General features: G+C 30.7%; 1 protein-coding gene across 1 annotated transcript; it reads right to left on the bottom strand.

Moving 5' to 3' along the window:
* Window positions 1–11,726: 11,726 nt before the first annotated feature.
* LOC114193918 (ethylene-responsive transcription factor ERF014-like) lies at window positions 11,727–12,869 on the bottom strand. The gene has a single exon (XM_028083906.1). It carries the CDS (start codon window positions 12,684–12,686, stop codon window positions 11,973–11,975), a length of 714 nt encoding a protein of 237 aa, XP_027939707.1. The 5' UTR covers window positions 12,687–12,869; the 3' UTR covers window positions 11,727–11,972.
* Window positions 12,870–14,771: the final 1,902 nt, after the last annotated feature.

The following is a 14,771-nucleotide window of genomic DNA, read 5'->3' as shown; positions in this document are numbered from 1 at the left end:
AGCATGATTTGGGCCTATGCGTCGGCTCAAGCTATAAGCCTTGTTGGGATCACATCAATCATGAAAGCCCATGGTTATATATTGTTGCTTTAAACTATATGGGAAAAACCAATACAAATGTGGTCTAAAAATATAGGTGAGGTCTAAAATAAACCTGAAAAATTATTTTCTACTATGAGGATTTTAAACAACGATTTCAAAAGTATGAAAGCCTATGGTTATATTATTATTGCTTTAAACTATATGGGCAAAATCAATACAAATGTGGTCTAGAAATATAGGTGAGGTAGAAAATAAACCTGAAAAACTGTTGTCTATTGTGAGGATTTTATGCAACGATTTTAAAAGTATTGTCGTACTAAAAATTGTTGTATATTACCTATAACTACACTCACCTATACTACGCTTAAAAAACTGTGATATAATCTTTAGACCATGGTTTTTATAATTTAGATCACAATTTTATGCTGCTGTCTAAAGTGACTTTTGTTGTAGTGGTATTTGGGATGCAATTTTGAATGGACCTTAGACTCCTAAACATGTTGATAACACGTAGGTTGATAAGCCTTGGAATGAATGGACAATGGAGGAAAGAAGGCGTGCTCAATATGATTGCACCGTAAAGAACATTCTCACATCTTCATTAAATATCGATGAGTTATTTAGAATCTCTCAATGTAAAAGTGCTAAAGACATGTGGGATGTGCTTGAAGTCACACATGAAGAGATAAATGATGTGAAGAGAGCATGGAAGCATGTCTTGATATAAGAGTATGAGCTGTTCAAAATGCAACAAGGAGAGTTAATTGCTAAAGTAGAAAAGATACTGAAGGAAGCACCATTTGTTCATGTTTGTGTTGCATTCGAAGAGCACTCAAGTAGGGATTTTCATTTTCAACTCTTCTGGTTCACGTTTTCTCCTCCTTTGTTCATTAAATGAAGTATTTTGTTTTGGATATATTCTGGTCTGACTCCATTTCCATGGAAGGTTGACCTTGTGATGAATTCATATTTATGCCCTTGTTTAATGTTTAATTTTGGATTTTTTTTATTGGATTTTGCTTCTTAAAAGATTGATTTAATTGTGATTTCCTATAATTCGGTTTATTGAGCATGAGATACAAAAAAATGTTATAAATAGTTTTTTAGTTGCATGAATGTTTTTTTTTGGATATTTTGAGGTGTGTTAGTATAGTTGCAGCTAAGTTGAGGTCATAGAGGGGTGGAAATAAATTGATTAAAGCTTCATGACACCTTAAAGATAAATCCAAGACTACGAAATTATCAAATTCACAAAAGTCCAAGCCAAACAGAAGAGGGATGGACAATAAAAATTGATAAATATTTATCATAAAAGATAATTTGGGAAAATATATCTTTAGATATTTTATTTGATATTTTTAAATAATTATCTTATTTAATTATATCATAAAATATCAAAAGATAATAATTACAAAATCTTTTTAAATATGACAAGATCTTCTTAAATCTTTTTAGATCTCCACAGCAAACAAATATATCTTGAAGATATTGGAATACTTAGAAGATAATTTGAGGAGATTACAAAGGATTGATTTGGAAAATTAATGCAAATATTAGTTGGTGATAATTTATCATATATCTTTAAGTAATTTATTTATTTATTTAATTATATAAGAAATTATAAACCAATTTGTCAAATAGTTTATATCTCTCCAAATATTTTTAGATATTCAAAACAATTATAAAGATAAATGATATATATGATTATTTTAAAGATATTTGAGAGGTGTTAGCAACAGAAAAGCTCAAACCAAGTCCTATATAAAGAGACTAAGGGGAAGCAGTAAAGATAAGCTCGACACTTCGGAGTTTAGGAACCCTTTAGGGGGGGCCTAATTTCGTTCTTCATCTATCCTTTCTTTTGTATTTTTATTTTACTTTTGCATTCCATGGAGGGCTAAGCTTCAAGGGTTAGTTCCACTGTAATTTTTTAATTGGATTCTAAGGTTAGATGAATAAATTTGTTTGTTCTTTTGATTCTTGTTACGATTTATTTTCATCTATGTCTTTTGGTTCTTAATATAATAAAAGTAATAATTTTTACATTATAGCAAGTTAGCACAATGTTAAATCTATATAACATAACAATCATATGAGTCTAAGGGTTTTTAATTTTAATTGAGAAGTTACTTTGGTTAATTTTAGAATCTTTCAAATGATTGAATGAGGTGTTTGCTAATAATTTTGAAGTTACTTTGATTAAAGGTGAAACCTTTGATTAGAATTAATCAAGAAGTTACTTTGGTTAATTAGCTTTTTACTAGATATAAGAGGTAAAAGAATAGACATGATTAGGATTAGTAATATTTAATTGAGAAGTTACTTTGGTTAAATTTACTTTGATTAATCTATAAAGTTCTTACTTTTAATTGAGAAGTTACTTTGGTTAAGAGTGAGGATGCCAAAACATCAGTTAAGAAGTTACATTGATTAATTTGAAATGTTCAACTAGAAATCAATAACAATAGTCTTTAGAAAACCAATGATGAATCCTATTTTGAAAAAGCAGTGGAATCAACCTATTTTCTTTACTATTGTTTTTATCTCTTTTTATCTTTTCAATTATATTTCTTTCTTTGTTTATCTTAATCCTCTCGTATTTTTATTATTTTATTTAACTAACTCTTTTGTATAGTTTTTATAAGAATTAATTTGTTTAGAAATTAATTTTGTGCTCGTTGCGAGATGACTTTGGGTTAGTTTACCCTTTCTATTTTGTTGACTACTTTCTTAACAATACTGAAGTCGTTATAGATAAGTAGTATTAATTTGACCGCATCAACGACGACATTATCACCTTGTAATTGATACCCTAAAGAGATTGCTTGAACTTTGAGGAATTTGTTCAATAATCTTCTATTGTATTTTGTTCTACTTTACTTTTCATCAATTAATCTCCTTGGGTATTTTGAAATCTGTGTATGCTTAATATCTAGTGGGTATTTTCATGGTTAAGTTAGTTTGTAGTCATGCTTAATGAATGTGGATTGTTTTTTCTATGTGCGGGATTAATTGATGTGTGCATCACTTAGATGGATAATGAAACTATTGTTAATCTTCACTTAGTTGATTAAAATTGAGTGGATTAAGAGTGAACCTAACAGAGCACTAATTTTTGCAACCAATGATAAGTGAAATTGCATTTGAATCAGGGAGTCAACACGTTTTCATTATTGTTTTATTGAACTCTGTTGAACTACGTTTTGAACAACAACCCCCCCTTTTGTGTTGTGTTTGGACTAGAACCTTTGATTGAGAATATTGGTAAGGGGCGACGACCTTAGGATAACTTTGTGGGTATTACATTTTAAACTATTTTATTTGATTGGTACGACCTCGATCAAAGGGTCATCAGGTGCGAAGATCAAAATTTTTGTTGTGTATTTGGGATACGTGGTTGTATTGAAACAAGTTCAGTTTCAATTGTCATAACGTTTTTTTATTTATGGCGAGCGTGTATTTTTATAGTCTATGCAGTTTTGGCAAAATTACGTTTTTTAGTTCGTTAACCGTTGGATTGAGCTAAAATTTTGATAGTTGATAAGTAACATGTTGTTCTTCAGTTTGACCATTGTGATCTTCGTTTGGATGTCTATAGTTTAAGAAATGTTTCACGAACTATTGCATAACGTTGTTTTTCGTATTCTGACGAGTGTACTTTTCTAGTCTGCGTAGTTTTGGTAAAATTTATTTTCCTAGCTTATTAACAAATGGATTTAGCTGAAAATTTGATAGTTGATTAGTAACATGTTTTTCTTTAGTTTGGTCGTTTTGATCTTCGTTTGGACATTTGTAGTTGGAGATATATGCCACGTGCAATTGCTTTCTTTTTCTTGTTGAATTGTGTTGATACTTTTGTTGTGATAAATTGCGATAAGTCCTTGTTTATAGTATTTTGTATGTTTGGACATAATGACATTATTTTATTTTCTATGTATGTATGTACGTGATGGTGGTGTATGTATTCTCTTGTAACCATCAATTCAGGATGATTCTTTTACCAAGAGGACTTAAGGTTGATCCTATTGAAATCAAGATGAGTTGGCCCATGTCGAAGGTCGAGAAGATTCGGTGGAAGACAAAGGTTGGCTTGATTTGGCGATGTCAAAATGATTCGACTTAAGATGGTCAGGCAAGTCAACTTGAGCCAAAATCTAGATGAGTTTGCCCATGTCGAAGGTCGAAAATATTCAGTGCAAGATGAAGGTCAAGTTGATTTAGCCTTGGCCGAAGGTCGAACTGATTCGACCTAGGCTGAAGATCAAGTCAACTCCCAGGTCGAGGGTCGAGAATATTTATCCTAAGCCAAAATTTGGGAATATTCAGCCCGAGTCGAAGATCAAGAATATTCAACCTAGGTTGAAGATCGAGAATATTCGCCTAAGGTCGAAAGTTGAGCCAATTTTGTAATACTTTTTCAAGAGTGGTAATTGGACGTGAGAGGTATTATTTAAATTAAAAAAATAAATAATTTTACAAAAGTGAAGTATAGTATAGGTTGTTAAAGCTTTAATCATGGGATTGGTGGTAGGGATGTCAACGAGGCGGGTAGGATATGGGTAGTAGCTCCCTTGTACACTACCCGTTGAATAAATATCCATCATGTACTCCTACCCATATCCATCGGGTATCCGTTATGTGGGTACCCACATATTTTGTTAATATCACGAGTATTCATGGGTACCCCCGGGTATTTACAAAAGAAAATTTTAATATTTAACAAGATATTTTAACCATAAATTCAAATAAAAATACAATGTATAACATTCATAAATTTCAAACAAAGTACAAATAACTCATTTAAATAGTGTTGAATGATAGTTTATAAAGAAATGAACATTTTTTAAAACCAATTGATAAAAAATAACCCATTCAAAATTAATGTGTTAATGTTTTAATCTTGTTTTTTTAATTTTTTTAATTTAAATTAGAGTATAGCGAGTACGGGTATCCTCGGGTACCAATACTATGATGCTCGTAACCGCCCCACTAACATGCGAGTATAAAAAATACTCGTACTTGTTACCCACGTGTATCCATTTATGATATCCATTTCCTACCCATTGCGGGTTTTATTTGCGAATATCCACAGGTACAAATGGTTTTTGACATCCCTGGTATGTGGTCTAGGGTTTGCTTCTTGATGAGTGCATTTGGAGTGTTTATATTTTAAATGTTGTTTTATAATTGTTTTTGAAAGTGTTTATGTGTGCTATTGGAGTGATTATATTTTAAATGTTGTTTTATGATTGTTTTTGGAAGTGTTTATGTGTGCAACTTGAGTGATTTATATTCTATAATTTTTATAAATTATTTTGAATGCATTTATTGCATAGATAATATTGTAATATTTTTTATGCATGAATATGACAAGATAAATGTGATAGTTTATTTTATTTGTAGTGTTTGCTTGAATCTTGGTGGTTGTGTGTTTTAACTTTGGCCAGAGCAAAGTGCACACATATTTGTTATTTTTTTTTTTTTTTGGTTTTTTTGTGGTGTTCTTAAGAAGGTGAAAAGTTGAAGGTAGGTTCATTGAATATAGTCATAGACATGAAAAATAATTTCTTATTAAGGTGTTTAAATTGCATAAATAAATATTAATAATTTAATTTTTAATTATTTTATAAACAGAAAATTGGAAGGATGGTCGGAATTATTTCTATTTCGGGTGCAATCATTAATTGAACTATTTAATTCTTTTAAAATGGATTATTAAAAAGGGAAATTAAGTTAGATTTTTTTTTTTGCAACCCATTCTTATGTTGGTTTTAACGTTGGGTTAGAGGAAAACAAAGGGTTTATTCTGCCAAGTTAAATTTTTGGGTTGTGAGGAATGGTGAAGCAACGTAGCTTTGAAAGAGAGAAATCATAATTTTTGTTAAGTTTTGGAGAGCAAAGGAAGTGGAGGAAGGAGAGTTATCTTAGTGCAAAATTTCTCTAATGGAAGGAGAAATCTATGTTCAGGAGTATTCCAAGTAAGGGGAGCTACACCTTGTTCTTGTGTAGTGAAATTTTTGGAGTTGGAATATGGAATTACAAAGGGGTGTATTCAGTTTCTATGATCATTTTGTTATATTACTTGTGACTCTGAGATAAAAATAAGAATGTGATAATGTTGGTGAAAAGTTTGGATTTTCTTGTAAGGTAAAATAATAATTTTGTTTTAAGATTTATTCTTTGGGTGGTAGATCGGGTGGTTTAAGAATTTGTTTTAGTATGGTGAAATTTTATTGTCGCGGTTAGAAAGTATATTTATAATGCTAAGTTGATATGATAAGGTGTTATGGTTGTTAGGTATAAAGAAATTTTAATTGTTAATATGATTTTTTGATTGCATAGGATAAATATTGTTGTATGGATAGCAGAAAGTTTGTATTGAGAAATTTTTGGTGGCAGAGATTGCTTATTGGAGGAAAGTTGATTGATTTTGTTTCATGTTCATGTGTACTAATGGTTGTGGTATTAATTCTTGGCATGTGATGGATGTAGTAAAGTTTAGTATTTTAAGATTGAATTTGTTGTTGTAAATATGATGTTGAAGTGGTTTAGTGATAAAATTATGTGCCTAATATGGTCAGTGGAAAATTGAGTAAGTTTTATTGTGTATCACAAAATGGTAAGTGCAGAATATTATGGTGTAGTGTTAGTGTAGTATGTGAAAGATTGTGGTTAGTTTTACTAAGTGTCATGAGTATATTAGGTGTAGTTCTATTCTAAATTGGTTGATTTTAGTCTTGGTTGAATTGGTTGTGTTGTAGCGGTGAATGATGTGCATGAAAGGGAAGGTTGAAAACTAAGGAATATAGTGTTGTGAAGGTTTATGCATGGTGAATCATCATTTGGTAATTCTTTTATGTTTGAATGCTTTTGAAGTGACTAAAATATGTGTTTTACGTTGTTTTTCATATGTTGGGCGAGTGTGTATTTTTTTGGTCTGCATAGTTTTGGTAAAATTAAGTTTCCCATCTTGTTAACCATTGGATTTAACTTAAATTTTGACAGTTAATTAGTAAGACATTTTTCTTCAGATTGACCGTTTGGAGGTGTGTAGTTTAAGAAATATGTCATGAACTATATTGCATGACGTTATTTTTCGTATTCTGGGCGAGTGTGTTTTTTCTAGACTATGCAATTTTGGTAAAATTGAGTTTTTCGGTTCGTTAATCGTTGGAGTGAGCTGAAATTTTGACAATTGGTCTGTAACAATCGGTGGGATCGTTGATTGGAAGTCTGTAGTTTGGGAAATATTTGACACACTATTGCAGTGCTTTTGGTTTTATGATGATAAATTGACTATGAAATTTTGGTACAAGAATTATGGTTGTGATTTCTGTTTGATTTTGTGCAGAATCTCTAGTGAATTATTTGTTAAAACCCTTAAGTGCAAGGAAACAATGTTTGTATTATGATATGATGATGAGGTATGGTTGTTCATATGGTAATGTTATAAGCATGTATGTGTGTAGTGATGGGACAATATGAATTATCATATAATCATAAACCCAAAATGGTTATTTTACCCAGAAGGCTTTGGTGAGTCTAGTTGAAAAGGTTTCTTTCAGCCATAAGTCATTGGCATGAGCTTAGCAAGAGTGCTTTTACCCAAGGCTTTATTGAGCAAGTAGAGTTTTTGCTTGTAAGTCTATGGAAAGTAGGGAAAAGGCCCTTTCCAAGAGGCGTTGTTATGCAAGAAAGGTAGAGTGGTTGGTTATGAGAAAATGTCATACCATTTGATATTACTCGGTGGTAATATGTTGATGATTGCATGTTGTGGTTTTGGAACATGTGATGGGTTTTTATCTTGGTTGAAGTTATGCATATATTATATAATTATACTAGGTGAGTTGTATGTTCAATTTAAATTTTCATGCATTGTTTTTATCTATATACCTCACCTTTGCGTGACTTAATCTAGTTAGTTTATTTTAATGAGGTTTTATTTTGGAGAATAAAGCTTCTTTCAAATAAGATTTTAGCAAGTGATTTTCAAGATAAATATATGTGAAGTTTCCTATTCTATAGGATGATATCCGAGTTTTATGTTTGAAATTTTGGTGAATTATAAAAAAAGTACACATGACATATCAAAAGGGGTGTTATAGATTCAACTCAGGTCAAAGGTCGAGCTTATTCGGCATGGACCAGACGTCAAGTCGATTCAGCTCGAAAAGAACGTTGAGAATATTCAGCCTGGAATGAAGGTCAGGAGTATTCAATCTAAGTCAAAGGTCTAGCAAATCCAGCACAAATTGATGGTCGAGCCGATTTGGCCCAGGCCGAAGGTCGATAAGATTCAACCTAAGGCGAAAGTCAAGTGGTGTCTGTTAGGACCAATAGTCAAAGGTCATAACAAATCAGCATGGATCGAAGGTCTTAGCAAGTCAATTCGAGCTAAAGGTCAAAATGCATTGGCTTGGGTCGTAGGTTGTGACAACTAGGCTCGAACCAAAGGTCGAGACAAATCTACCAAGACTAAAGGACAAGTCAAGTCATCCATGTTGAAGGTGTAGATGAATTGTCTAGAATACAGGTTGAAGGTCGAGACGACTTGTCCCAATCCCATGGTTAAGATGACTCGAGATGACTTGACCTGAACCGAAAGTCAAACTAAGTCGACTCAAGCTAAATAGTAGAGTCGAGTTATTAAAATACTTTTAAAATAGAATTTTGTCTTAAATAAAAAATTAAGTTGTTTATCCAAAAAAGAAAGTTAAAATCTAAAATATTTCAATTACTTCATTCAAACAAATCAATGAAAACAAATTCAATTTTAAATATTTCAAATATAATTTATTTTATCTTGTTGAAATTGTTAAAATTCTTCTTTGTTTGAATAAGTACATTTGCCGATACCTGTTGGAAAAAAAGGTAAAGTAAAATCGAGAACATGGAATAACAAAACATTCAAACAGTTGAGAAACACATTAAAATGTATATTCTATCTTGTACAGTCAACTAGATATTGGCATCACCTTAAAAAATTACTATCATTAAAAGAAATATGTTAAGTTTCATACACAACATACATGCTCTACTTTCAAAAATAAGGTTCACGATTTAGCTGGTACTTCTTTAATTTAAAGTTGAATTTAAAAACTAAAAAAAATTGATTTTCAGTGGAACTTATTTTACCTCACACCCTAATAAGCAGTACATTAAATAAACTCTGTGAACAATAATATAACAAAATTCAAAAGCACGTGCAGAGCACGGGCCCCTTCAATATAAAACAAAACAAGCCTTTAACCTTTTGTTAACTGGGCCAGGAGCACGAAGAAACCTCTTGCAGACGAAAACTTAGGGTCAACAGTTCACACATTTTAGACCAAATAATTGTATTTTTAGTAAAATTTTGTGGGCTGGACGGCGAAGAAGAAAATAAGTATTGGTGGGCTTTATTGTTGCAGACAAAGCCTTGCAGACAAAGCCTAGTGGGCATCACATTACCTAATGCAGATAACAAGTTGCTTTTCCCTTGTGGAATGGAGCCACGTGCAAGCTAAAGCAAATTCATAAATAAATAAACATATATATATATATATATAACATTTATCCAAATCTATTTTTATAGTAAAAAAGAAAAAAAAATTGATTTTTCAATTTAAGAATGAAAGTGTGACTAAAAATATCATATTAAAATATGGGTTTAAGTATAGTTTAACCTATTAAACCCATTAATAAAATGGATTATCTTTATAAATAATTCGATTTTATTTTTAATAGATGTGACATCTCTAACATCTAACACATCTAACATAAGTGTGGAATAGAAGTTCTAAGCACTTTTTATTTATTATTATAATTATAATTGTAGCTTAATAACAACTTCACTAACTGTGCCTTAATAAGGCCAAGACTGGATCATTAAACCCATGTAGAGTGTTGGATCTTGCCTTTCTTTTTGGTGGGATATTATTCTTTGGCACAATCATTAACTATGTGAAAACTGAGAGAAGCCACATGAAAAACCATAGATAATAGTACTAGTACTCAATAATCATATCCCAAATGTCTTTTCCCGGAAGTCACAACATGTAATTAACACAACAAATACTGGTACTATAGTACTAAACTTGAAATGACAAACACCAACAGTGGTTGTTTTCTGAATTCTTTAAGCATCTTGTTCCTTGGATTAGCATAAATTGGTATGCTCACCAAATAAACTATTTGACATACTTCCAAAGGGGGACTAATCTGCAGACAATACCACACTCTGTTGGGTATAATTGCATTAAGCAAGGTAACCCCTTTGTTAATACCAAATAATAATAATAAATAAATAAAAACCCTTTATTTATTAGGTAAATTACAAATCTTGGATTTGATTGACGGTTTGATATCACATGCTCTGTCTCAACATGCAACGTTTAGATTGTCATTTAGCTATATCATTTTCATGTGCATGAAATAATAGAAAAGATGTTTAATTAAAATTCTTGCATTAGGAACATAATCCTAAGTAGGGCCAAAAATGTTGATGCATAAAGCATATAGGTCCCCTAATTGAAGAGTATAGTCAAAGAATGGGTTGGTCATCTCTATATGAACATGTAATACCAAAAGCAAAAAGCTTTTTTCTGTACATTTCCATAGTGAGAAAGCACCCATTGTTGTGACTTGAGACTAGATACAATGTAAAAGGAACAAGTGAGAATGGGATCCCATGCCCTCACCCATTTCATTGGAGAACATGCCATGTGTTGTTAAATTGCCTCAACCCTTCTCATTCAAGTTCATACTTACACAGAAAACCATCAAACTTTGTCTTTCCTTCTTCTAACTATGCAATTACTATGCTTTTGTGTATAAGGTGAATTAGAAGTCTTACGTTAAATGAAAATCAGTAAAATAAATAATATAATGACACAAACTAATTATATTGAGGTTTTAGATTAAAAATAATGTCCTAATATTTTATATATATTTGTTTACAACTTAATGATACGAATCTCTATGTATCTTCTTCACAAAGTGTCATACTTTGGTACATATGCCTACTAATGCAAACAATCAATAGGCTAATAAACCCATTGTAATAGTAGATGGAAAGGAACTAGAATTTATTTCTGTCTATGTTTCTCACAAGATGCACGCAAGGCCAATTATTTTAATATATTATTAGTTGTAAAGATTTCTACACAGCTATGAATAAATAACTCTTAATATAATTTTAAAAATATTAGTATAGTTAATAATTTAGTTCTGTGATAATTAATGAATAAATACGAATATAAAAAATCTTTATCAGTGTTTCCATTTAAATTAACTTGAAATATTGGAAAAAAGAAATACATAACTCTTCTTTGGGCATGGCAATAAGACTGAGAGCAAATGGTCCAAGAAAAGACACATTTCAGTGGTTCAATTTTCCACATTTGTACCATTATGATTCCCCCATCTCGGTGAATTAACAAGCATCTCTGACATTTTCCCATGCAAATAACAGTTACATTATTTGAGTATAAAAAATTTGGTGGCGTAATTTTTGCATTTATAAGATATTTCTGTGCAAATAAATGCCTTGTATGGGCCAAAAATTTCTTTTATGATAATTAATATAAACTAATAAAAATCAAGGAAATATAGTAATTGACATCATCGAAAACGCGTCTTGAAAAAGAGAAGAAAAAGAAACTGATTGTACTTAGACATGCCGTCATTTCCCCTCTTCATGTATGAACCACATAATCACACGCAGAAAACTATTATCAAATTCGACATAACAAATATTGCATCAATAATACATATATGTGTAGAAATCCAGAAATGGGAGACCAAAAATCGTCTTATCCCATCACGAATTTCTTCCCTAGAATATGTAGTTTTAATTTGGTCACAGTCAGAGATTGATATCTTCATATAACAACACCTGACAAACGAATATGAATCTGTAATCCAAAAAAAAAAAAGTATTGAAAAATCTCTCAGCAGAAACTCCACAAACGAATGTCAGTTTCTTCATAGAGATCATCAAACAAGTGTGTTGAATCAATGTCAAAGAATGCCCCACTTAGCATTTGATCAGCATACTTTGGTGATTGTAAGGCCTCCAAGTCATACCAATATTCCATCATGGCCATTGATTCATGTGCTTGATCACAGTTAAGTGAAGGTGGAGGAGGAGTGTAAGCCCCAAATGGTGACAGAAGTGAGACATCATCGTCAATTTGGTCTGAGGGAGATGATGATGAGATTGATGGGGATGAGACCAATGAGGAGGAAGAGGTTGAAGCAAGAGGAGGAGAAGGAGGAGAAGGTGGTGGAGATGGAGAAAATGGGGTGGTGGTAGCAGCAGCAGCAGCTGCTGCAGCCACTCTTTGGATTGATTTTGGGGACATGACAGTGTCTTGAGGAATGTAGTGTGAGGAGGAGCTTGAAGGGAAGTTGAGATTGGCTGAGGAACCTTTAAGGCAAAGTAGTGCAGCATCATAGGCTCTTGCTGCGGCTTCAGCAGTTGAATAAGATCCCAACCATATTCTAGTTTTCTGGTTTGGTGCTCTAATCTCTGAAACCCATGAGCCCCAGCTTCTCATTCTCACTCCCTTGAACTTCTTCTTCTTCTCACTTGATGCTGCTGCTGATGAAGAGGAAAATGCCTTCGATGATTCTGTGTTGATCTTCATCTCTGGCTTAACCATTATGATAGATAACTCAAAGATGCTAGCTTTCTTCACTGGGGTGAAAGTGTTTCAGTAAAGATTGATTCTGTTGAAAAGTTCTCTCTCTTGCACTCTTGTGTGAATCAATATAAATGAGTGTCAAGGTTTGTTCAACAGTTTCTGTGATGTTTGTGTTTTGGGATGAAAACTTTTGGTTTTGCTTCTTGGAAATGGAGAAGTGAGAATGCTGTATTTATAGATTGAGACTTGTTTTTGAGGTACCAAAAGTTTTCATATTCGGGAGATTGTTGCCAGATGGATTTTAATTAAATTAAATTAAATTTGATACAGAGGACTCGGTTCTTGAAATGACCTTTTTGTCCTTTATCTCAGAGAAGCTTCCTTCAGATACGTATATTATATGATGGAGAGAAAAAATATTTAAATAACAATTCAGCAATCTATAAAAAAAAGAACATCCTAGTAAACTAATTTGGTAATGGAGAATTTATTAGCATTAGTATTATTGAATTTTATTGAGTATTTTTATGGTATACAATGCGTGTTTTTGACAGCCAAGTTTGCAGAGCAGTTACCAGTACGACCAAGACTATGGACAACTACGAGTGAACAAGTTTTCAAACTTAAACAACGGAAGTTCATGGTTTAGGCTGAAAATTAACTTCACTGTCTCTTTCATTCCTGAATTGTCTTTTTAGTGCTTCATCTCCCAAGAGTCACCTTCAATAGTCTTCTTTTCCCAAAATAAACTCAATTGACAAAGAAAAAACACAATAGTTAAACCTTATGAAAAAAAAATACAGAAACTCGTCTATTTTAAAACCAACTTACCCAATTCTAAACTAAATGTTTTTTAATAAAATTTAATTAATAAAGATTAAATTTCTTATATATATATATATATATATATTATAATTGCATTTTCATTAGTTAATTATTAAATTATTATACTTAAAATTTCATTTAATGAAAAATTACCAATATTTTATAAGTTAATTAACAAGTTGAAAGTTAATTTATGCTACTTTATTTTTATTTAATAGTCAATTTTTTAAATTGAGTTTATACAAATAAAGTTATGTTAATTGTTATGCGATAATTGGAATGTTATGGTAATCGAAAATGGTAAGAATTTAATACCGCAACAAGTTTATTGATTTTTTTAATAAAATTGTTAATCGTGCACTGTAAATGTAAAATAGTTTCCCAACCGTAAAACACGGTTATCACGAGTTTAGGAAAATTATTAATACTATCGTGTATTTTTTAAATATAAATAATAATATTTTGTAGACGATAATAATGTAATGTTATTAAGTTAATATATAAAATAATTTTATATTTATTAAAAATAAAGTGAAATATTAAAAATAAAGTTAAATAAATAGAAAAATTAGTTATTACTAAATGAAAAAAATAAACAATTTTGTAAAAAATAGGTAACAATAATCATTAATTTTAAAAAATCTAATAAATAATTATATTATAAAAGGTAAAATTAATATTATGAAATATGAATATAAAAGTGGAAATCTCTTTATATATTATTATAGATTACAAATAATTGAGTACCATGAGTTTAAGAAAATTATTAAAATTACTAATAATTAAGTTTTTTCTTAAAATTAGACAGTAGTTTATTACCTTTTGAAGCAGTTTTTTTTTTAAATAATTCCACTATTATATTGTTTCTGTACGATTTTCTACAACACGCATAAATATCGGTATAATTTACTTTGGAGCAAACATCAATCAATTTAAAAGCCAAAATTAAACGTATTTAGCGCAAATGAAACAGTTGTGTTGTGATTAAATAATGTTTTCTCTCTCTTTTGAATTAAATTTATATAATGGTTTTCTTTTTCATTTCATAAAGACTTTGGTTTAAGGTTTTCGCATACTAACAAAATATACCGCTTTCGAAATCACTTTTACCATAAAAGATAGTTAATTTAAGGAATATTTAACAAATAAATATTTTATTAAAAAATGACACCAATCAATTTAAACTACCTAAACCTATAGGTTTGTTCTATAACTCCATAGTTATAAATGCTGATATATTCTCTTAATATACTTCAATACATTCTTTATTATTTGATA

The sequence above is a fragment of the Vigna unguiculata genome, chromosome 8, assembly GCF_004118075.2.
Source record: "Vigna unguiculata cultivar IT97K-499-35 chromosome 8, ASM411807v1, whole genome shotgun sequence".
Classification (NCBI taxonomy): Eukaryota; Viridiplantae; Streptophyta; class Magnoliopsida; order Fabales; family Fabaceae; genus Vigna; species Vigna unguiculata.
This window is presented reverse-complemented; position numbering and strand designations above follow the sequence as displayed.

Bases quoted from the DNA above. Each gene is read 5' to 3' on its own strand.
- LOC114193918 (XM_028083906.1), bottom strand. From the start codon at position 12,686: ATGGTTAAGCCAGAGATGAAGATCAACACAGAATCATCGAAGGCATTT.